General features: G+C 45.8%; 1 protein-coding gene across 6 annotated transcripts in view; it reads left to right on the forward strand.

Annotated features, from left to right (window-relative positions):
• Nucleotides 1–24,499, forward strand: part of CEMIP2 (cell migration inducing hyaluronidase 2) — a 217,655-nt gene extending 193,156 nt beyond the window's left edge. For 4 of the 6 annotated variants that reach the window (XM_029612545.1, XM_029612537.1, XM_029612573.1 and 1 more), the window contains 5 exons: nt 1,118–1,337; nt 4,971–5,072; nt 6,537–6,685; nt 9,660–9,766; nt 23,899–24,095. In XM_029612545.1, coding sequence (XP_029468405.1) covers nt 1,118–1,337; nt 4,971–5,072; nt 6,537–6,685; nt 9,660–9,766; nt 23,899–24,095 — 775 coding nt within the window. Of the gene's footprint in view, nt 1–1,117; nt 1,338–4,970; nt 5,073–6,536; nt 6,686–9,659; nt 9,767–23,898 lie in introns of those variants that run through there. The other 2 variants (XM_029612554.1, XM_029612563.1) reach the window with 2 other exon arrangements.
• The last annotated feature ends 228 nt before the right edge of the window (nt 24,500–24,727 follow it).

Consider the following 24,727-nt stretch of genomic DNA (forward strand, 5'->3'; position numbering starts at 1 on the left):
AAGGGATAACTGGACGAAGCCATTGATAGGGGAGATCTCCCTGCTGTCTGTTCTGTGTCTCCATACTGGCTTCTCTCGTGTCCTGTAAAAAATGTACATGACGGCCTCATCTCGTGCCAGAATGACCTCTTTTAGAAACTAGTTCAATCTCATCACCTGAAGAATCAGAAGATAAGGAAGAATCAAATGTACATGAGCGAAGCCAGTATGGGGGTCACCAATCACCTTCCACATTTATGGACTACAATCTTAACAAAAATCCCCTCTCCCTTGCCAAAATAAATAGATAAAATTAAAAAACACAATTATATGAGAAAAATTATCTGATTACTAAAACATTTCTAAGTATTTTTCTACTCCTTCCATTGGCTGAGAGTGGGACCATGGATGTGCTTCACACACACTCCTGTGCCTTAAAAGCAAATGAAGGTTTTTGCAATGTGAAAATGTAATTAAAAAAAAAACAAACAAACCCTAGTCCTTGTTGCTGAGGGCCCTGCTGGCTGCCAGGAAACTGCTTTTGACCGGAGTTTGTGTCCCAAGCCGAAGGCTAATGGTAGAGAATAAGGGGGAGTTGTTCGGCAAGTAGAGCCCACAAGATGGCGGTGCCTACTACAGATAGTGCAGGGCATTTCTGTAAAAGGAAGATAACTTCTGGGGTTCTGCGGGAAATCTCACACCTTGCAGATTTACAAAAAAATCTAGAATTTTTCTGTGGTCTGCAGTGAAAACCGTTCTCTGACAAGTTGCAAACCAACTTATGTTTTTGGGGGGGGGGGGTGTTTCCTTCTGAGTTTTGAATTATTATTTGTATGTAATTTGCTTTAGCAAGCCCTGTCATGGCACAATACAAATAAACTCTTGCCCAGTGGAATCCTATTGAGGCTCCTGGTGAAATCTCGGCATTTACTTTGATGCTTCACTGCACCGAGGAATCTGCATGAAGTGGAGAAAACTTGCTCCATTCAAGCCTGCAGAAATCTGGGGAAAGCAAAGCCAGGGTCATAGTTTTCTGTCTTTCACGTTCTGTTGCATCACACGTTTCCTTGGTTTTTATGCCTTCAGAGATGCAGAGTAGAGGGTGGTTTTAATTCTTCTTATTCTAACACCATGCTAGGTTACTGTTCTTGCTGCTTCAAGCCCAGCACACCAGAGATGGCTTCAGTTATTGCTCGTCTCAGGGATGTGAGAGAGTGAAGATTCAGGCTACGGTTCGGTCCAAAAATGTCAGCGATTGCAGGGCAAAAACTTATCCAAAGTATTCACAGGCACCAACCGTTATCAAGCCAATGCCAAGCAAGACTGCCGTGCCCTGTAAGAACTGTGGGGCAACTCAGGTAAGAAAGCAGGAAACGTATGTTTGCCCTTGAATCCAGTCTGTGCTTGTGCTTTTTTGATTGAGACTTTTCAGAATGAGATGTAGTAGGGTCTTCTGCAAGGAAAATCTTCCACTAAGCATCACTGCTTCTAAAATAGTTTTGAAAGCTCAGGCATTGTGATTCATCAGGTATGTAACTCTGTGCGGGTGACTATTGACTTGGAGTAGAACTGCCTTCTACAGGCTTGATTTTAGCTCAATTCAGTTAATCATAGGGGGATCTTGAACCCTTCTGCCCATGTAATCTAACCAGTCCCTTCATGCCCAAGTTTCTCCGGTGTAACTTTGTGACCTGCCAGAGTTCTCCCTCCACATCCCTCTCCCCGCCACTGCATAAGTTTTTCTTCTGTGTGATGGAGTGTGAATTCTTATTTGTTTAAAAGCAAGGATGAGCTGGGAGGTCTAGGCAGATTACTTTTGGCAGTGTATTAAGAAAGAAAGATTAGTGGTTCTGTACTTCAATGGGATTGGGCAGGAAAAGAAACACGCTCAAAATTAAAACAATTCAACAGACAGGAATGAAAGGAAACTTCTGGGAGTGCCAAAATATTTTAGCTGCTTTTCTGGATTTGCCTCTGTTAAGCATTGCTGGCTTAAGAAAAACAGCAGAATACATCCTTGGATGTGCTGTGAGGTGCACAAGGCAAAGAGAATGCGTCTTCAGCAGCAGGAGAATATGTTGAAATCCTTTCTATGAGGGAGGCAAATACATCACCCCCTGAGCTGATGCTTACCCTAATTCCACAAATAAGCGTGCCGAATGCTGCCAAGTCATGTGGTCCCAACTGCTTAGGTGATGGATTGTTGTTATTATTATTATTATCATTATTATTATTTTTATTGCATTTGCACTTGCTCTGCCTTGCATGAACCTAGTTGCCCATTGCGATTGTTCTCGCTCCTTCTTTGCTTTTCTTGGTGTAATGTATCCCCTCCCCACTCCCTGTTTATTGTAATTTCCATTCTGTTGTTCCGCTGTAAACCGATATGATGTCTCTATGAATATCGGCATAGAAGACTCTAATAAATAAGGAAGGGAGTAGAGGTTGGGGACTCAGCTAACTCATGCTCCTAGAACCCCGCCTCTTGTATGGCAGCCATAAGAGGGCAGGATCACTGCAGGGCCTGGGCGTGTGCATTAGCTCAGTCCCCAGATTATGCTTCTTCACAACCTCTGCCGTAGTCCAGACCAGGAGTAGGGAGGAGAAAAGGTGGAATGAGAGAGACCAGGGCCAATGAAGGAGTGGTAAGAGGTGGCCCAGGAGGGTGGGAGAATGGCCCACCAATATTTTGACATAAACTGCCATTGTATCCAGATAATTTTGATATTGTTGCTTTGTATAGTGGTGGGGAAAAAAGCAGGCATTCGTATTTTTCAGAGAATATGAGACACCCTGTTGTCTCTTATTATATATTTTAATGAAGGCCCTTACACTAGTGTTATTTGGGGAAACTGGGTTCATATTTAAGAGAGAAAAGAACAAACAGAGAAGTAGGTGAACCACACAAATAAATACAAAAAACAAGAGTGGTACACAAAAAAAATAAATTAATAAAATTAAATAAATATTTAAATTGTGTGATAAGATATTACAAATTTAATATCAGTAAAGGCATATTTATAATAAAATCAAACATAAAATTAGCACAATGATGGATCCAATATACCCGACATGGCCATGTTCTGACAAGATGTCAGTATTGATTCAGTCTATGGTAAAATGCTGCAGACTGTCCACTGTGAGCTGTGATTTCTGTTTTCCAAATAAGTAAGGAAGAATTTTCAAATTGCCATTTCTGGTGCCTCTTAGGCAGCTGTTTGTAGGTCTGTGACTTTTAAGCTCATTATGGTCCAGTGGCCAGCCTCTTCTTCTCTTAGCTAGGAGAGAATAAGGACGATCAAATATATAATCACCCCTGAAGCAGACATCTTGTTGAAACATAGTCATGTCGGGTGTATTGGATCCATCATTGTGCTAATTTTATGTTTTGATTTTATAGTAAATATGCTTTTATTGATATTACATTTGTAATATCTTATCACACATTTTAAATATTTATTATTTACTTTTATTAATTTTTTTTTGTATACCACTCATATTTTCATATTTAAGAAAACCTTTTCTAACTTATTTTAGTCAATTTTAAGTAGCCTCATCAATTAGTCCTTTAACATAGGAAATCCTTAATTACATATTCCTGGGGGAATTCTGCGCACAAAATTGTAACATTCTGCAAACTTTATATTGGTCAAAATAACACAATATACAGCACAATCTTTGAGTAATTAACTTAAAATGTAATACAGAAAAAAGAATATTCAAAGATGCAGAGTTTAAAATATTTTGAGCAGAATTCCCCTAGAAGTACACTGTAGGCATGTCCTTTCCACCCTCTCTCCCTTCTCCCCTGGCCAGACCTCTTTCACTCTGCCCTCTCAGGCTCTAACTTGTGCATTATATCTCCCTTACACCTCCAGGCTGAACCCTTGCCACTATCTCCGCCCTCCATGCCTAGAATTTTACCTCTCTCTCACACATCCTTTCACACAGGCTCCCTCTGTCACACACAAACACACACACCCTCTTTTAATATTTTTCTGTTTATTCTGTTTATCACTATTTATTTTGTTAATCACTGTTCTATGTTTTATGTAAAGGATACGCCCTTTTTGTGGCTTTCCATTTTGTTCCATGTAAACCGGTACGATGTGTAAACGGCTATCGGTATATAAAAATGTTAAATAAATAAATAAATAAATAAGGCTCTCTCTTTTGCATACAGGTTCCCTCTGTCCTTCACTCAAACCCACACCCTCACACAGAATCCTTCTCTCTTGCACACACACACCCTTAAACAGACTCCCTTTCTTTCTCGCATACACACATCCACTCACACAGGATCCCTCTGTCCTCTCACATACAGATACCCTCACACAGGCTCCCTCTCTCGCTGGCAAACATGCACTCACACAGGTTCCTTCTCTCTCTTGCACACTCATACACCCCTGCACATAGGCTCTCTGTCTCTCACTCACACACCCCCCTTCACATTGACTCCCTCTCACACACAAACACCCTCACAAAATCCCTCACTTACACACACACACCCTCACTCAGACACAAAGGCTCCAAATCTCACACACACCCTCCTATGCCTGTCATTCTGCATGCACACATACACACTAGCACTCACAGGCCACATTGATGCTACTCAGCCACAATTCACTTGCATCCCCCTTGTCTTCAGCCGCTAGCAGGGTGGGCCCACCAGGCCTCCTTCCACTTTGGTCGCGAGGGGGATGAGTTCCACTCGTGGCCCACCGGGGCCTTCGTCAACTTCAGCTGCTAATGGGATGAGCTCCGCTCGTGGCCCACCAGACCTCCTTCCATGTTGGCCGTGAACGGGATGGGCTTTGCTCACAGCCTGCTGGGCAGCTTAAAATTCTGCGCAAGAAGGGAATTCTGCCGAAATTCTGTGCCCTGCAGTAGCACAGAATTCCCCCAGGACTAAAATTACATGAGCTGCTTGTGGGATATGGAATACCTGAAAAGGCAGAATGCATGTAATTGAATTTAATTTTCATTTTTAGGCTGTGTTCACCAGTGACCCTCAGAAAACCTACCTCGTTGTACAGCTTCAGTCACTCAGTAAGGCAGAATTGCAGCAAGGAGATCTGGAGTCATTTATCTCGGTAAGATTACAATTGGGTGATGTACAATAGGGGTATCTCAGCCACCTGCAGTAGAAATGTTAGTGGCTATAATCTTTCACAGATACAGAGTGCTAGCAGTGGGGCTGCTTTTCGCAGTGGGGGGTATTTTCCTTTCCTGGAAATGACACCGGTTTATACTGTAGGATATTTCAGCTTTTCAGCTGGTTAAAAATACTTGTTTTTATGTCTTGGCCAGATTGCAAGCTCCACAGAGCAGGAACTGTCTTTCCTATGTGTTTGAACAGTGCTGTGTGCTTCTAGTAGTGTTATAGACATGTTTAATAGTAACAGTAGTTAAAGTTCCAGTATAAAGCAAGGCATGGTGTCTAGCCTATTAAATGGCTGAATTGGCTAAATGTTGAAGTCTTTGTAATTTTGTCAGTAGAGAGGCAGTGCCTTTTTATTTTGAGGTGAAACAGATATGCAGAAATCTTCTGAGAGCTTAATAATCTGCTTGTGATGCTTCAGAAGCATAAAGGGGCTGTTTGGATTTGAATTGCTGCTTAGCTTCAAAAATGTCATTCCTCTGAAAGTCAGCAGCTCGTGAGAGGCCATGTGATCCAGTTCCACCTCATTTGTCATAACACGCTCCTGACAGTGCAGTAAAGAAGTTGGTGTTCCTCTCATCGTCTGAAGGCCCCCAGTCCCTTGGCCCTCACCTCACCGGAGCACGCACAAAATCTCCATCGAAGGCCTCTAATGCACACCTTGTTGTGCGATCCTTCCTACTCAGTGGGGGTCATTTGCTAAGTTGCGTTCATGGTGTTAATGTGTGTAAAGAAAAAAAAAAATCATTGGCACAACCAAAATGGAAATAACACTTGGGATTTGCAATTTCTATGCAGTATTTCGTGGGCCGCAAACCTGATGCAACGCAAGTATGAAAATGAGCTGCTTTGCATGAAAAGACTTCCAAAGCAGCTCATTACTATGTAAATCGAATAACGCAACTTGGCGTTAAGCCTTGCAAACTACGTTATTGAGTAGAAAACGAACTGCACCTACAAAGGTGTGGTTAACTCCCCCCCACTGGAGCGTTGGAGCACTAATGCTTGCCTTTGGTTAAACTGACCACCGGGCCCCTTGCCTGAAGAAAATGGGGAATCTTAGTAAGGTGTGGTACCATTTAATGGAATGTCTGAAAAAGACGGTGTGGTACATGAGATTTGCAGGCCTCCTCTTCAGAGGCAGCAGCAGCAGCAAAACGCATTTTATTGATCTGTTTCACTGATTATTTGGAAAGTACGTGTGCATGTATTGGGCACATGGTAATGTGGATTATTTGCAAACTCTTGGATTTCTTATACTTTAAGCGCTGCCCTTTCTGAGATTCATATGCAGTCTGGCAGCGAACATACAAATGACCATCATGGCCAGTGTCCGCTCGATCTATGCAGCACTTCCGTGGGTTTCCACTTTGTGATGTCTTTTGTGTATTTTCAGGTCGGGGGCAGTAAGTTTTCCTTTAAGAAAGAGGGTTTATACCTCGTGGTGGTGGATGCTTGCACTGGTGCAGTGAGAGAGCACACGTTTTTTTCTCGAGGAGATGCTGGACGCCTGGTGACATATTTAAAAACGAAAGTTCTGCAGAGGTAAAGTACATTTCCTTAAGCTTGGCCATTTGAGCACAGCATACAAGAGGTGGCTTGGGCTGCAGCCTAGAAACTTCAGCCTTGGTGCTTTGCCTCCTTGCAGAGAGGGATGCCACCCAGTGCAACGGTAACATCTGCTGTTTTTAGCGGTGGTGGTGGTAGCTTTTGTGTGGTTTCCATGAACCTGTCATTAAGTAAGAAGTTATATCGAAGGTACATTATGGCAGTACAGTGTTACAGCTACATATGCCATTGTGCACCAAAACCCATCAAAGCCAAGTACTGTAATTCAAGCACACACTTCCCCCATAGTTTAGAGTCAATTGCACATAAATAGTTTAACAGCTTGATGATATCAATCACAAATCTTCAATGATTTGGAAATGGTCAAATTCTAAAATGAAATAGCTACCCCTTACATTTGCTTGTATCCTGTATTGTCTCTATTCTTCCTCCCACCTGATTGCTTTCTTTCCACCGTAATCAAAACAAATAGCTCACCTCGGTTTGTAATACGTTTTTAAAAATCTCAATCATGTACAGATTCAAAAGATTATTAAAAAGCTATGAGGACCATTTTCAGCTGCTGGCCGGGTAAGAAAGTTAACTGGCATATTTAGCTCCAGTCAATATACCTGACTAGCTTTAGACTGCTGTTTGGCTTACCTAAAGTTATCCAGCTATGTTAGGAGGATAACGCTGAAAATCGGCATTAACTGGCTAACTTGGCTGTATAATGCCACTATGCCCCTGTACCGCCCCTGACACAGCTGGATATGTTTTCAGCCCGCTATAAACTTCTCTGGCTATGTCAGGGACTGTCAGACAAGCGGGATTTTCAGATTCCAGCATATTTGGCCGGCTAAGTGCCAAACTTAGGCCTAGATTTACTAAACTGCGATAAGGTGATATCGCAAGTTAAGCAGCATGAAATGCGCATTAAGGGGTAGATTTTAAAACATGCGCGTGTCCATGTGCATGCAGTTCCTGGCGCGTGCACATGGATGCGCCGATTTTATAACGTGCGCCTCGCCATACGTACGTTATAAAATATGATACCCGCGCGTACATGTGCACCTGATTTTAATATGGCACGTGCATGTGGGGGTGGGTCGCAACTCGCGTGCACAGAGTGGGGGGGGGGGATTTTTTTAAGTATGCGCAGCGACGTGATCAGGCCTTTGCCCAGTTCCCTCCCAGCTGGCTCCAGTTAAGGAGCAGACTGGGAAGGAACTTTTCTATACCCCTACCTACCCTTCCTCCCTTTTCCCCTCTTCTTCCCAACCCCTAAACCAACCCTCTCTACCCTCATTTTTCTTGTTGATGAACTTACCTGCTCCTCTGAGCAGTAGTAAGTTCCACGTGCCGGCCAGCTGCCGGCGCATGCTTCCCTGGGACAGGGCCTAATGGCTGCTGTCCTGGCTGGCTCCTGCCCCGGCCCGCCCTTTTTTCAAAACCCCGGCATTTCCGCGTGTACCGGGAGATACGTGCGTGGTCGGTCCGTTTTGAAAATGCACTCAGCTCACGCTCGGCCGGGCCACACGCGTATCCCTCCCGGTTTCGGCGTACGCAGGGTTTTGAAAATTTGGGCTTAAATGTTTATTGTGCAATATCGCCATATTGAGGGCACTATATAACAAAAGATGTCCTCCCCCTATAAAATTAGCTGCCTTGCATGTGTTTGCCTGCATAAAATTGTCTAATGCTTGCAAAGCAGCTTATGCCTAGGCAAACCTAAGTAAATAAAATAACTGTGAACCACCTAGTAATGTTGATATATGATATATAAATATTTTAAGTAAATAAATAATGTGGGTGACTTAGAAAAAAGTCAGCCCTGTTATTTTATCGCGTTTGAGGGAGCAGTAGAAATTTTCTGGAGAGAGCATCGGGATGCTAATGCGAGTCCCGGGTGCTTCCATGGGAAAATAAAAGTGCCAGTGACCTGAAAAATAGCCCTTCACTAAATAAGGAAAAATCACCTCGGGGGTCAATGGAGAACCCCACCACAAAGCAAGGTGACACTGGCCCCCTAGTAGTAAGAAACCCCCCTCCAAGGTCAAACACGAGATTCAGCCTGCTCCCTTCCCTACCCTCTCCCCTTAAATGCCAAAAATGACCCCTTTGGCAGAGAACCCACCTGGCCCATCCTACCACCCTTACAAAGATAATTAAATCCCAGGTGTCTAGGGTTTCTGCCAACCCCAAGAAAATGAACTCTGGTGGTCGGGGAGGTGAGCTAGATTCCCACTCCTACTGCCTAAACCTTGAATTTTAATCTTCAGTAGTCAGCTGAGGGCCAGGGGTGCTCCCTAGCCCCTGGCTCGGTCGATGCTATTTTTCAAAATGGCACCGACCAGGCCTTGCCCTTATCATGTGATAGGAGCAAGGTCCGGCTTAATAAATCTTCCTCTTAGCTGGACAAATGCTTCCAGGCATCACTTGTGCTGCTTTGAATAACTTGACAAGGAGGCTGAGGTCAGTATTCAGTAAGCCAGCAAGCATCTAATTTATCCAGGAAAGTTACACGGGTAACTTTTTTTTAGCCGTTTAGCGGGACTTGTGTTCACAGATCTTCTACTGAATGTACTCTGATAAAGTTACGACTACCAGACGTGCATGGAACTTTAGTTGTGAAGGATCATTTTAATCATTGTGTTTCTTTGTTGAAATGTTGTTTAATTGTAATCCGTCATGAACAGATCTGGTAATATGATGGACTATAAATCTTGTAATAAATAGTTGGAGAGTGCTCGATATGTGTGCTCATCGGCTAACACTTAGCCCTGCTCCCGGAACGCCTCCACTGACTACCCAGGGTTAACCTGCACAAAATTTTCATCCCCGAGTATCAAATTGCTTCTTGCACAAGGTGCTATCATGCTTCTAGGAATACTTCATGAAATAGCATAGATCATTTTACTGCAGAGCTTTTCTTCTGAAGGGCGCACTATGTTTCGATATTCTTTTGCAGGTCTATAGTTTTGTTAGGTACACGTGGTAATGTGGGAAGTCTTGATGGTATCCCAGAAGCATTGGTTTCGCTTGGAACTGCCAAACCAGCACATCTTGGAAACAAGGGTGAGTGACTTTCAATTTTATATATTAATCTGTTCTCGTCTCTCATTCTTAACAATATAGCTGTTACATGAGTTGCGCTTTAATGAGTACAATTAAAAAAAAAAAATAATAATAAACATAATCCCAAATAAGAATGAAAAGATAACAGGAAGCCAAGAGAAAAAAAATCTATGAAGAAAAAATAACTCTTGGATATGTATCTTGAATGAGGCGAGTTAGTGTTATATAGGTAGCACATGAGTAATCGGCTGACTTTTAGTTTTAGAAAATTTGGGGGAAGTGATAGGGGTAAAATAAAATATGAGATTTTTATGATATTTTTAGGAAGTACAATAAGTAGAATTGCTTTCTCCACTATATTTTATGCTGTAAAAAATCTGGCTTTCATGAGTACTCCTTAATGCTAATAATCAGCTGATAGCCACAGATGTAAGTGATTATGCCTCAAAATGAAAGAAAGAAAACATTAAAATATTTGTGGTCACAATGGCGTAAATTTTTTTTTTTAGTTTTAGCTGTTGCATAGAACCCAGATTTTCTTGACTAACCTTGATGTTTGGAGTACATCTGCAAGCTAGTTGCTGATCCAGGAATATTTGTAAACAAAATCTTTTGTTGGCTGTGGCCCCACATATCTGTACACCCTTATTTTGACCCTTTTGCCAATAGCTGATATTAAAATAGCTTTCCTAGCATTGTCATGCTATGGAACCAAGAGTGAGGACGGTAACCTAGCCTCTCTCCCTTCCTGAAGGGAGTCAAGCAGATCTGACCACCCCTAAAGTGGCCGGTGCCTCTATGGAACCTCAACCTGGTCCTAGACTTCTTAGCAGGAACCTCCTTCAGACCTCTCCGCGGCCTGTCCTTCCGACTATTAACATTGAAAACAGCTTTCCTGGTGGCAGTCTGTTCGGCCCATCGTATCTCCGAGCTACAAGCACTGTCATGTCAAGAGCCGTTCCTCAGACTCACCCCAGGAACCATCCAGTTACGCACGGTCCCGTCCTTCCTCCCCAAAGTGGTTTTTCACTTCTATTTCAACCAAACCATCTCGCTACCATCGCCAGATGAGCATAAGGATTCGGAAGAATCTCGTTGCCTGCGCCACCTCAACGTCTGCAGACTCCTAGTCTGATACTTGGAAAGGTCGGAATCCATACGAAAGACGGACCATCTATTCATCCTTCACAGCGGGAAGAAGCAAGGGGAAGTGGCCTTGCGAGCAACCATAGCCCGCTGAATCAAAGAAGTTATCAAGGCGGCCTACATAGATGCAGGCAAGCCGCTGCTTTTGCAAGTCAAGGCCCAATCCACTAGAGCCCAGGCAGTGTCCTAGGCGGAAACCAAGATGCTGTCTCCTGCCGAGATTTGTCGGGCGGCGACATGGTCCTCCATCTACACTTTCTCCAGGTTCTACCGCCTGGATGTTCAGGCTCGAGAGGACACAGCATTTGCAAGGGCAGTACTAAGTGGGACTCGGGCAGCCTCCCACCCAGTTCGGGAGTAGCTTTTATACATCCCATTGGTCCGGAGTCCATCTGCTAGACGCTAGGAAATGGAGAAATTACTTACCTGATAGTTTTGTTTTCCTTAGAGTAGACAGATGGACTCAGCATCCCACCCACAGTTTCCATCATTCATGGAATTCTCGGGCGACATCCCCAAGAGCGAGTTATTCACGAGTAAGCCAAGCTTTCCCTCCAATTAGGACATCCATCCTACCGGGTGTCGACATTTCTTGGTTGAGGGCACTGGCGGTCTCCAGCTATAACCAATTCAACCAGTTCAAGTTAATCAAGTTAAGCAAGTTATAAAGTTAATCAAGTTATCTAAGTTATCCAAGTTATTCAGTCACACATATATCCACAATTGCTTTTCGAGGAGAATACTGAAGAGCAGCATTTCCTACTGGGGTATATGTACTAGGATTGAGTCGGATTGAAATCTGATCCATCTCCAACTGCTATCAGGAGTACACTATATCCATTGGTCCTGAGTGCATCTGTCTACACTAAGGAAAGCGAAATTATCAGGTAAGTAATTTCTCCATTTCGAATATCCCCCTGTAGTTATTTACTAATTTTTTTAACCTGTTGCTAAGCACTGGGAGTTCCATCATGGCTGGGAGGGGCTACATATATCTAGTAACTCCTTAGAAATGATTAGCAGTAAAAAAAAAAAAAAAGAAAGAAAGAAAAGAAAAAAGGGAGAATTTCCTAGCATGTAGCCAGATGGATTCAGGACCAATGGGTTATGCTTCCCTGCCAGCAAATGGAGATGGAGTCAGATTTCAAAGCTGATGTCACCCTACATACACCCCTGCACAGACCTCAGCCCTTCAGTATTTCTCCATCTCCAACAGATACAGACATGCTTTCCCTATAGGGATTGCTGTACTTTTTGGAAGAAAAAAATTGTACTATTAAATTGGAGAAAAGATTGAGCCCCGCTCTCCTACAGTGATACCTAAAGGTACCTCCCCCAGTTCAGAATTCCTAAGGTGATTTCTGAGATCCCTCAGAGATGTGCCTTGGTCTGGTATCCGGTTCCTGGCGTGGACTTTGCTGCTTAAGCAGCTGAAAGGCAGCGGATTCAGGAAGCCGAGCAGAGCAGTGACGGCCATAGATCTCTCCCACCGCAGCCGGAAAAAAAAAAGAAAGATTCAGAGACGTTTTGGAGGGGTTTTGGTAAGACTTCCGGTTTCCTTGCTTGGCGCGCTGTACCAACGTCATTCCCGATCCTTTTGGGTAAAGTGAAGTGGGTTTCCGAGCGTGTTGAGCAGCCTCCCGGTGGGCAAGCCCCCACTTTAGGCTTGGTCTGCACACCGCGTGGTAGGCTGCGGTGGCACCATCTTCTGGGCATCTTTGTGCATGCTGTATTGCCTACCATAGAGTGTCGATATGCACAGTACATGTCGGCTCTGTGCTCGCAATGTGTGCATAACGTCACACGCATACATACGCGCACAACTTACTAGACGCAGAAATCAAGTAAAGCCAGGCGCACAGGCTGTATGTGTGCCTTGCTGCTGCCTGCATAGGTGCCCGAAATCTGTACACATAAAATTTTAAGCACGAATCGACCAAACATGCAGTTACCGTTTCCAGTAGCTCCGCCAGCAAAGAAACATAAGTGCCTTTTTCTTTGCACTACTTGTCATATTAGGGCTGCACAGTCTGACCTGGATTCCTGCTTATGTCAGCACTGTGAGGAAGCCCAGGGAGAGTTGGCCTCCTCGGACTTTGCTAAGCCCGGCTCCTCCCATTCAAAGGATGGGTCAGCCACAGCCTTAACTTAGAAGTACCCCGGACCTGAGTACCCCCGGGACTGAGTCATCCATGGGAGAGGGAAATTTTTCAGCACCTAACCCAGTACCTCCTGGGATAGGCTTAGATCTGGTTGCTTTCTGTTGGGTGGAATTTTTTCAAGGCCTTTAAGCCTTTGTACAGGCATAGTCTGCTACCTCATTTGCCCCTGTCTGGATGGATCTTCAGCCGGTAAGCTCTCCCTCTCCCAGTCTATCGGCAGGACTCAAGGCATGCCTCGCCTTACAAAGAGTGACCCTGGCAGGGACCCGGATGGATGAAGAGGAGAATACAGATTCCTCGGAAGATGGGGAAATTTCCCCTGATTTAGAACCATATCAGACCATGTTATGGTTTTTCCATAGAGACGGCTCTGGTTTCCCAGACCCTTAAGATGCTGGGAGTTCCTGGGGCGGACTCTGATGGAACCAAAAAAGAATCCCAATCTGATTTCTCTACGGAAAGCCTCTTGCTAATTTCTAGTACTGGAAGCCATCCAGGGGTTGATTTACCTGGAATGGGACACCCCAGAAGCAAGTTTTAAAGGTGGAGGAGAGATATAAGCTCTATACCCACTGGATCCTGCAGCCAGAGAATGTTTGTGTTTTTCTAAAGTGGATGTGCTGTTCTGTTCTGTCTCTAAGCGAACAACTATCCCAGTGGAGGGAGGAATGGCCTTAAAGGATGCACATGATAGACGGACAGAGTCCATCCTTAAACAGGCCTTTGACGCAATAGCAATGACCTTACAGATTGCTTCTTCTTGTGCCCTGGTAGCTCGTTTGTGTCTGCTCCTCTCTTGGGAGGTGGATGACTCAGGGGTGAATTCCAGAGTACTTATGGAACCTGCTGCCACCTTTTTAGCTGATGCAGGCTCGGACCTACTCCATACCTCAGCCAGAGGAGTGGCCTCAGTGGTGGCGGTAAGAAGACAGTTATGGCTGCGGAATTGGTCAGGAGATGCACCTCCTAAGGAAAATTTCACAAAGATGCCCTTTAAAGGATCACTTCTCTTCAGAAGCAAATTGGAAAAGCTGGCCAGTAAATGGGGCAAATCTCCAGTTCCCCAGCTACCAGAAGATAAAAGAAAGCCCTCACCTATGAGGGGTTGATCCAAGGGCTTTCGCCCCTACAGAAACAAGACATTTCAGAGGTCTTTATCCTTTGGGACGTCTCAGTCCTTTTGGAGCCGACAGCCCAAGAGAGGGGCAAGCTTGGGTTCAGATTCATCAGGAATCCCCTAATGAAATTTTGCCGACCCACCCTCAGAACGAGGAAATAGGGAGTCGACTGTCCCTCTTATACCAGTGGTGGGTTGAGATCACTATGGGCAAATGGGTACTGGAGGTCATACAAGAAAGATATGCGCTGGAATTTCACTGCACTCCTTGGGACATATTCCTGATATCTCCTTGCAACTCCCAGCACAATAAACAGGCAATGGAGACTACCCTGTTAAGGATCCTCAGGATGAGGGCTATAATCCCAGTACCTACGCTCCAGGAAAATACGGGGCATTATTACATCTATTTCATTGTACCCAAGAAGGAAGGTTCCTTTTGCCCCATCCTGGATCTTAAGAGCAACAACCGACATCTGCGAGTGATTCATTTCTGCATGAAAACCCTATGCTCTATGATAATGGCCGTACAATTGGGAGAGTTCTTAAAATCCCTGGACCTATCCGAGGCCTATCTACATATTCCAATCCATCAAGAACATCATCGTTTCTTACGCTTCGCAGTACTGGGTCACAATTATCAATTTCGGGTGCTGCCCTTTGTCCTGGCCACCGCCCCCAAAACATTTTCCAAGATTATGGTGGTCTTATCAGCAGCGTTGAGAAAAGTGGGAATCCTGGTGCACCCATACTTGGATGACTGGTTGATCCAGGCAAAGTCCATAGAAGAAAGTCTCTGGGTGGCTAACAGGGTGACCTCCTTGCTTCAGGAATTCGGTTGGTTCATAGACTTGGACAAAAGCAGTCTCAAATACTCCTAGTCCTTGGAATATTTGGTAGTCTGATTCAATACCAAGCAGGGCAAGGTCTTCCTTCCAACTGCACGGTTAAGGAAGTTGATGTCCCAAGTGCATCAGTTGTTGAGCACAATACGCACGACGGTGTGGAGCTATCTTCAAGTTCTCTGTTTGATGGCAGCAACCCTGGAAGTAGTGCCATGGGCAAGGGCACACATGCGACCACTTCAACACTCCCTGCTGTCATGTTGAAACCCGCAGTCTCAAGACTATTTGATTTGCCTCCACTTACCGATGGAAGTATGCTCTTGGCTCCAGTGGTGGCTGCTGGAAGCTTATCTAGGTAGGGGTGTACCCCTGTCTTCTCCGAACTGGCTGGTCCTTATGACAGATATGAGCCTCTAGGGCTGGGGAGCTCACTGTCAGGAACTGATGGTCCAGGGATGTTGGACCAAGGAAGAGGCCCTCTGGAACATTAAACCACCTGGAAGCCCATGGACTCAGATTGACGTGTCTACAATTCAGCCACATACTCCAGGGTCAAGCAGTACGCGTAACGTTGGACAATGCATTGACGGTAGCCTACATCAACCACCAGCTTGGAACCAAAATCCAGCAAGTGTCACAGGAGATAGAACTCCTTATGGAATGGGCTGAAATACATCTACAGATGATCTCAGCCTCCCCACATCGCAGGAAAAGACAACATCAGAGCAGACTTTCTAAGCAGGGAGAGTCTGGATCCAAAAGAATGGGCATTGTCAGCCAAAGCCTATCAGCTGGTAGTAGATAACTGGGGTCTCTCGTCCATCGACCTGCTGACCACATCTCAGAATGTGAAGGTCCCCAATTCTTCAGTTGCAGAAGAGATCAGTGGCCCCTGGTGATCGCCGCTCTCATTCAGACCTGGCCAGAAGAGAAGCTGCTTTAAGCCTTCCCTCCATGGCCCCTGCTGGGCAGGGTCATTCACAGAATCAAGCACCACAAGGGATTCGTCCTACTAGTAGCTCCAGATTGGCCTAGGCATCCGTGGTATGCGGACATGCGGAAAGTCCTGGTGGAGAACCCCCCCCCCCCCCCCCCCTTGAGCTTCCCACCACACAGGGACCTGCTACAGCAGGGACCATTCCTTCACAAAAATCTGACTCGAATCTGTCTTATGGTCTGGCCCTTGAGAGTGCTCACCTGATGAAGTGAGGATATTCGGCGAAAGTAATTGCCACCTTACTCCACGCGTGGAAGTTCTCTATGTGTCTAGCATATTTGCGGTTCTCACAGGACAAGCAGGATGGTAGTCCTCACATATGGGTGACATCATCAGGATGGAGTCCAATCACGGAAAACTTCTGTCAGAGTTTCCAGAACTTTGACTGGCCCCTACTGGGCATGCCCAGCATGGCACTAACCCTGCAGCCAGCAGGGGTCCCCCTTCAGTCTTCTTTTTTCCGCACAGCAGTAGCCTCGCGGTAAAGGAGCTCTGAAGAGATTCCTGACAGGAATTTTCCTCACGGAATTATTAAAGTTAAAATTGCCCCAAAGGGGTCCCTCCTCTAACTTTCTCTGACCGCGGTACTTCGGTAAGTTTTTACCCGTTTTTCTGTTGATTACCGTCGAGTTTGGCCCTTGCAGCCTACTGGCCATCGACCGTACCGCGGCTCGATTTTTTTTCAATGGCCATGGCGTCGGGGTTGCATCGGTGCCTGGACTGTACTCGCACCATGACTATCACAGACCCCCATAAAGTCTGTGTAATGTGTCTAGGCTGTGAGCATGATGTCCTGACTTGCACCAAATGTGCCCTAATGACACCAAAAGGTCGCAAGGCCAGAATGGAGAAGATGGAACTTCTCTTTCGTGCTCAAACCCCGACTCCGTCCATTGCATCGATGTCGTCGGAACCGTCACTGTCGACTTCACACCAGCATCATCCACCGACCGATGACCGACCGCCATCAACGACTTCACGGCCATTGACACCCTCTACTTCCCCTTAGGATCGAGGGGATCGCAGGGAAAAACATCGCCATCGACACCGTAAGACTCTGACCATCGAGGGAGCGAAATCATCGACTTCGCCATCGTCCGAGCCGCTGTCAAAGAAGCCCCATCCAGGAAAGGCATCATCCATTCCTGCGACCGGGTCACCGAGGCAACCCACACCCGATCAGGGTTCGGGAGCCACGACTCCACTTGTAACGGTGGTCCCTTCGGCTGTGCCTCTGCCTCCTTCTTCTGTTCCGGAGCCGGGGCTCCTTGCTCTAGGTCTCCAAGAAGAACTGGACCAGCTGGTCAAGGAGGCCATCGACAAAGCGATGCAACGTCTTCAGGTTCCTCTGACACCGGCATCGACTGTGGAACCCACCATCGACCCGATTCCAGCAGCGCTGGCACCGCTGCTATCCAGGATGAAGGCGTTAATGGCCGCCTTTCCACCGATGTATCCCGGGTCTCCGATGGCTCCGGTGCCCTCCCCGTTGACAGCATCATCGGGAGGAGAAACACCGTTCCGCATCTCTCCATCGGGAGTTTTGCCTCAGCCATCGATGCCAATACGTCCCTCGCCACCAATTCATCCATCGGTGCCGATATGTCTGTCGGCGCCACTGAGTCACCCATTGATACCCTCGATGCCTGCACCGGTGCCTTCGATGTCTTCATCGGTGACTCCGGTAATTCCTCTGATTCTCTCAGAGCCTAGACCGGGACCCTCAGGTATCCAACCTCCTCTACTTCCTAGAGGGAAGTCTGCTGATCCATATGATACTTGGGATGATGATACATCATCAGACACCGATGAGTTACCTTCACCACCTTCACCCACTGAGAGTAGAAAGCATTCTCCTCCAGAGGACCTCTCATTTATAAATTTTGTGAAAGAAATGTCTGAATTGGATCCTTTTCAACTACAGATGGAACAAGATGATAGGCAACAGATGATGGAGTTACTCCAATTCATGGATGCCCCCAAGGTGATCACTTCTATTCCCATCCATCAGGTCCTTCTTGATCTCCTCAAAAAGAACTGGGAAAATCCTGGATCAATTGCTCCAGTACACAGAAAGGCTGACACCACTTATTTAGTTCAGTCATCCCCAGGCTTTAAAAAAATCACAGCTTGATCACCACTCGATTGTGGTAGAGTCTGCACAAAAGAGGGCAAAAGGTCAAAATCTCACTCGTCTACCCTTCCTGGTAAGGAACAGAAATTCCTAGACAACATTGGTCGACGAGTATTCCAAGGAGCCATGCTCATCTCCAGAATTGCTGCCTATCAGCTTTATATGACCCAATATAACAGGGTCATCTTTAAGCAGATACAGGACTTCTCAGATTCCCTGCCTCAGCAATTCCAAGACCAACTACAAACCCTTGTAAGCAAAGGGTTTGAAACAGGCAAGCATGAGATCAGAGCATCTTATGACATTTTTGACACCTCTACCAGAGTGTCTGCAGCGGCTATTTCGGCGAGATGGTGGGCTTGGCTCAAGTCTTCTGATCTTCGCCCAGAAGTGCAAGACCGGTTGTCCAACCTACCATGTGTAGGAGATAATCTGTTCGGTGAACAGATCCAACGCACGGTGGCTGAATTAAAAGACCATCATGAGACCCTAAAACAGCTCTCTTTGATGCCTTCCGACTTCTCCTCAAAGCAGCCCTTTAGAAAGGACTCTAAGAAGTCGTTCGACCGTCCAAGGAATTCTTACCCGCCACCAGCCAGATCCCGTGCTACGAGACCTTATCAAAAACCTCAGTCTCGCCAAACCCGAAAACAAAAACCACAAGCAGCTCCCCAGCCAGGGCCTGCTTCAGGTTTTTGACTCCCGCTTAGAGAGCAGCAGCCAGATTCCTCTGTCGCACATCCAGTGGGAGGTCGACTGTGCCACTTTCACAACATGTGGCATTCAGTCACAACCAACCAATGGGTATTGGCAATCATTGCTCAGGGTTACCATCTGAATTTTCTTGCTCTACCACCAGACTACCCACCTCTACAGACGTGGAAAACATCCGATCACTCCATTCTTCTGGATCAAGAGGTCTCCCTCTTTCTCCAGTCAAGTGCAGTAGAACCCGTTCCACGCTCTCAGGGTTCTACTCCCAGTACTTTATAATCCCCAAAAAATCAGGGGGTGTTCGTCCAATTCTGGACCTACGTGCTCTCAACAAGTACCTCCAGCGGGAAACGTTCAAGATGGTAACCTTGGGATCGCTTCTACCTCTTCTACAAAGAGGAGACTGGCTCTGCTCTCTCGACCTCCAGGACGCATACACACATATTGCGATAAATCCAGCTCATCGCAAATACCTGAGGTTTTTACTAGGCCCCAAGCACTATCAATACCGAGTGCTTCCGTTCAGCCTAGCATCTGCACCACAAGTCTTTACAAAATGCCTCGTAGTTGTCGCGGCTTTCCTCAGCAAACAAGGTGTTCACGTCTACCCCAATCTGGATGACTGGTTAATCAGGGCTCTGACTCAGCAAGCTGCTCTGTCTAACCCTACACACTCTAGTTTCGTTAGGATTTCTTGTCAATTATGAAAAATCCTATTTAGTCCCATCTCAAACCTTGTCATTCATTGGGGCAGACTTGGACACCTTGCAGGCAAAGGCTTTCCTGCCTCGACAACGAGCACTAACTCTCGTGTCTCTCGCTCACCAGTTACAGTCTCAGCATGCTGCGACCGCTCACCAATTTCTCTTCCTTCTGGGACACATGGCATCCTCAGTCCATGTCACACCAATGGCCCGCTTAGCCATGAGACTCATGCATTGGACTCTGAGGTCTCAATGGATTCAAGCGATTCAGCCTCTGTTGGCCATTGTCCACATCACCGACTCACTATGTCTGTCTCTTGCCTGGTGGAAAAATCAGACCAATCTCCTCCAGGGATTGCCTTTTCAGACTGAATCCTCAAGTCATTCTCACCACCGACGCTTCCAACCTCGGGTGGGAAGCCCTCGTAGCCGATCTACAGACCCAAGGCTCTTGGTCTCCAGAGGAAGCCAAACATCAAATAAATTTCCTGGAACTTCAAGCAATAAGATATGCTCTCAGGGTTTTTTAGGATTGCCTATCAAATCAGGTCATCCTAATTCAGACAGACAACCAGGTGGCCATGTGGTACATCAACAAGCAGGGAGGCACAGGCTCCTTCCTTCTGTGTCAGGAAGCTGCGCAGATATGGGCGGAAGCCCTCTCCCATTCGATGTACCTCAGGGCCACCTACTTGCCAGGCGTGAACAATGTGCTAGCAGACAAGCTGAGTCGCGTCTTTCAACCGCACGAGTGGTCACTCAACCCCTCTATAGTGAACTCCATCTTCCAACAGTGGGGATTTCCTCAGATAGCCCTCTTTGCGTCCCCTCAGAACGGCAAAGTGGACAACTACTGCTCTCTCATTCGCAGCGAACATTCTCAGCCCAGAGACGCATTCTCCTTCTCATGGGCAACCGGTCTGCTTTATGCATTCCCTCCACTTCCTCTTCTCTCGAAGACTCTCTTGAAGTTACGTCAGGACAAGGGCACAATGATCCTGATAGCACCTCACTGGCCACGCCAAGTGTGGTTTCCCATTCTTCAGGATCTCTCCATCCGCAGGCACATTCCCTTGGGAAAGGACCCGCTTCTGATCACTCAAAACAACGGGTGCCTATGCCATCCCAGTCTTCAAGCCTTGCCCCTGACGGCATGGATGTTGAAAGGTTAATCCTTCAGCCACTTAACCTTTCTGATTCAGTTTCCTGTGTCTTGATTGCTTCACGGAAGCCTTCCACGAGAAAATCTTACTCTTATAAATGGAAAAGGTTCACATCATGGTGCTCTTCTCAGTCCCTTGATCCCTTTTCCTGTCCAATCCCGAAGTTTCTGGACTATATCTGGCATCTGTCAGAGTCAGGTCTAAAGACATCTTCCATCAGAATGCATGTGCGGTGGCCGCCTTCCATAAAGGTATCGAGGATGTTCCTTTATCAGTACAACCCCTTGTAACACGCTTTTTAAAAGGCTTGCTCCACATCAAGCCTCCATTACGTCCTCCGGCCCCTTCTTGGGACCTTAATCTGGTTCTTGGTCAGCTCATGAAACCACCATTCGAGCCTCTTCAGTCTTGTGATCTAAAATATCTCACGTGGAAAGTGATTTTCCTTCTGGCAATCACTTTGGCTCGCAGAGTTAGTGAATTACAGGCCCTAGTTACCTATCTGCCTTACACTAAACTCCTGCAAGACCGGGAAGTACTCCGCACTCACCCTAAATTTTTATCTAAGGTAGTTTTGGATTTTCATCTCAACCAATCCATCATACTACCTACCTTTTTTTCCCAGGCCCCATTCCAATCTAGGAGAACAGGCTCTGCATACCCTTGACTATAAACGGGCTCTGCTTTTTATCTAGACCGTACAGTTGCCCACAAGAAGAGCACTCAGTTATTCGTCTCTTTCCACCCTAACAAATTAGGGCAACCTGTGGGTAAGCAGAATCTCTCCTCCTGGTTGGCGGACTGCATATCTTTTTGCTATCAGCAAGCGGGCATTCCTTTTCAAGACCGTGTTAAAGCGCACTCTGTGAGGGCCAGGGCGACTTCAGTAGCATACTTATGATCGGTGCCGCTTCCTGACATTTGCAGGGCTGCCACCTGGAGTTCTCTCCATACTTTCGCAGCCCACTATTGCTTGGACAAAGCCGGAAGACAAGATTCCATCTTCGGCCAATCTGTCCTGCGTAACCTGTTTCCAACGTGATGTACCAACACCCTTCCACCTACTCGGTGGAGTTCAGGATCCCCTCTACCAAATTCCACCCCAGTTGTTGTGCCTGTTGCACGCCGTTGGGTACATTTGGTGCATTTTCGGACATCCTCAGCTCGGTACTCACTCATACGTGAGGACTACCATCCTGCTTGTCCTGTGAGAGAGCAAATGTTGCTTACCTGTAACAGGTGTTCTCACAGGACAGCAGGATGTTAGTCCTCACGAAACCCGCCCGTCGCCCCGCGGTGTTGGGTTCGTAATGTTTTGTTGTTTTATTTTTCAGCACTGCCTGTAGCTTTTAAATAAGACTGAAGGGGGACCCCTGTTGGCTGCAGGGTTAGTGTCATGCTGGTCATGCCCAGTAGGGGCCAGTCAAAGTTCTGGAAACTTTGACAGACGTTTTCCGTGATTGGGCTCCATCCTGATGATGTCACCCATATGTGAGGACTAACATCCTGCTGTCCTGTGAGAACACCTGTTACAGGTAAGCAACATTTGCTATCTGGAGAGTATTTGAGGCCTGGTGCAGGGAACGCAGTGTTTCCCCTCGGTCAAAATCCCACTAATTCTGGAATTTTTGCAGGACAGCTTGAATAAAGTTTTGACCCTTAACTCCTTGAAGGTCCAGGTAGCAGCTCGCTCCTGTTTTAAGGGTGAGGTGCATGGAACCCGCCTGTTGGCTCATCCGGACATGGCCCATTTTCTGAAAAGGGTGAAGCACCTCCGGCCATCCCCTTCGGTAGCCAGTTCCCTTGTGGAATCTTAATCTAGTATTGGAGTTTTTGACAGGGCCCGCCTTTTGGCCACTGCACAGTCTTTCCTTCCATTTATTAACCTTGAAAATGGTGTTGCTGGTGACTATATGTTTGGCACGTCACATTGCTGAACTATTGGTCTTGTCATGTCGGGAACCATTCCTCTGGATGACTCCAGGAGTGCTACAGCTTTGTACCGTTCCATCCTTCTTGCCCAAGGTAGTTTCGGACTTTATTTGAATCAGTCCATTTCATTACCATCCCTAGATAAGCACAAGGACGTGGAAGAATATCACCTCCTCTGTCATTTGAATGTCAGTAGGCTTTTGGTGTGGTGTCTGGAAGTTTCAGAACCGGTCCAAAAGACGGACTGCCTGTTTGTCTTTCACGGTGGAGGGAAGCAGGGCAAACTAGCTTCGCAGGCTACCATAGCTCGCTGGATTAAGGAGGTTGTCACAGGAGCCTATGTGGAGGCAAGAAAGCCATTACATTTTCAGGTTAAAGCTCATTCCATTAGGGCTCAGGTAGTTTCATGGGCAGAAGCTAGACTGCTGTTTTCCATCGACATCTGTCGAGCGGCGACATGGTCCTCCTTGCACACCTTCCCAAGCCTGGATATTCAGTCTCGAGAGAACGCAGCCTATGCAAAACTACGGGCAGCCTCCCACCCAATCGGGAGTAGCTTTTGTATATCCCATTGGTCCTGAGTCCATCTGTCTACATTAAGGAAAACAAAATTATCAGGTAAGTAATTTCACCAATAATTTCCTACCAGGCTGTATCAAGCCTGATAATTAACAGATCCAGTGAGTGCTGTCAAATTTTGACTCCACTGTAAATAGGGCAACCATATAATTTTATATCGTAAGAAACTCAATAGTGAAATAGAGCTATATCTTCATGTATACAATAGGATAAAATCAGGGCTGGTTTAGCTATATATTCAACCTAGCTATAAAATTCCTGCTTCCAGCATAAGGAACAAGAAAAATCTTGTGCCTGATCAGGATAATTCTCCTTGCATTTACATTTCCTGGGCTTTTCACATTCAAGTTCCATTTGCCTGCTTCTGAATGAGGGCATTCCACTGAAGAGATGAAGCAAAGATAAACATAAAATCCCTCTCTATCATCTGCTCAATACTCTCGTGCATTAGGTAGCTCCAAGTCTTGGCCTGTTGCACAGCAGAGAGGCCCTTTACTGGTTCCCAGTTGACCCTGATGCTTTGCATAGACATTAGGATTGGCTTTTGACCAGTGCCCTCTCATTTTCAATTCTGGTATTGGAAATTGTCATAGCCTCTCAATTTGATCTCTCTCTCTCTCTCTCATGTATTTTTGGCAGGGAGCCTAGCATTTTTGGGATTCAAAGGAAATTTCAGACCATCATGGACTAAGCTGTTTGCCAGTCCTGCTGAGCAGGGCTTAGGTCTACTTGAAAAATACATACCTTTGCAATTGGAAGAGTATGGCTGCCGAAGAGTCAACACTATGAAGACCCGAGATGTGGAGCTTTTAAAGAAAGCCTTAAAGACATACTAGAGAAAGATGGATACCATTGAATTTAAGTGCTAAAATGAATGTGAACTAACTTATTTAATTTATGGCATTTTAATTACACTGTTATATCCCAAGTAGCTCATTTTGCTGTTTGATACAGAAAGAGACCCAGAATGGTTAGAGCCATAATGCCAGTGCACCTTCTAGTTGTATAAAATCTGAAAGAATTTATTACTGTTTGTAAAGCTGTGTTCCTCAGAGGTTATTTTTTTTTTCTGGTTTGTATTTCCTGAAAACATTTTTCTTTGTTTTATACTTTTGTATTAATGGGAATATATGATGTTTTATATATGGATCAGCCTGGAAGAGCTACATAAGCAAATGTTGGATTGCACCTTTTAATTACTTGAAATCTGTTTAACATTAAAACTTGTGCTATGGCTTGCTATGGTGGTTCTTTTTTTATTCTTGGCCCTACATATCCATGTTGGGGGGAGGGGGGGGGTTGCTTGTCAAATGAAAAGGCAAATCTAGATTTTTATTTGGCTTTTTGACAAGTTCCTTTCATTAAAAAAAAAAAAAAAAAAAAAAGCCGCATTTAGTTGCAATACAGAACCATTGCTTCCTAGATAAAACAAAAAAAAAAGTCTGATTGCATTGATTTGGGCAAAGTT

The sequence above is a fragment of the Rhinatrema bivittatum genome, chromosome 1, assembly GCF_901001135.1.
Source record: "Rhinatrema bivittatum chromosome 1, aRhiBiv1.1, whole genome shotgun sequence".
Classification (NCBI taxonomy): domain Eukaryota; kingdom Metazoa; phylum Chordata; class Amphibia; order Gymnophiona; family Rhinatrematidae; genus Rhinatrema; species Rhinatrema bivittatum.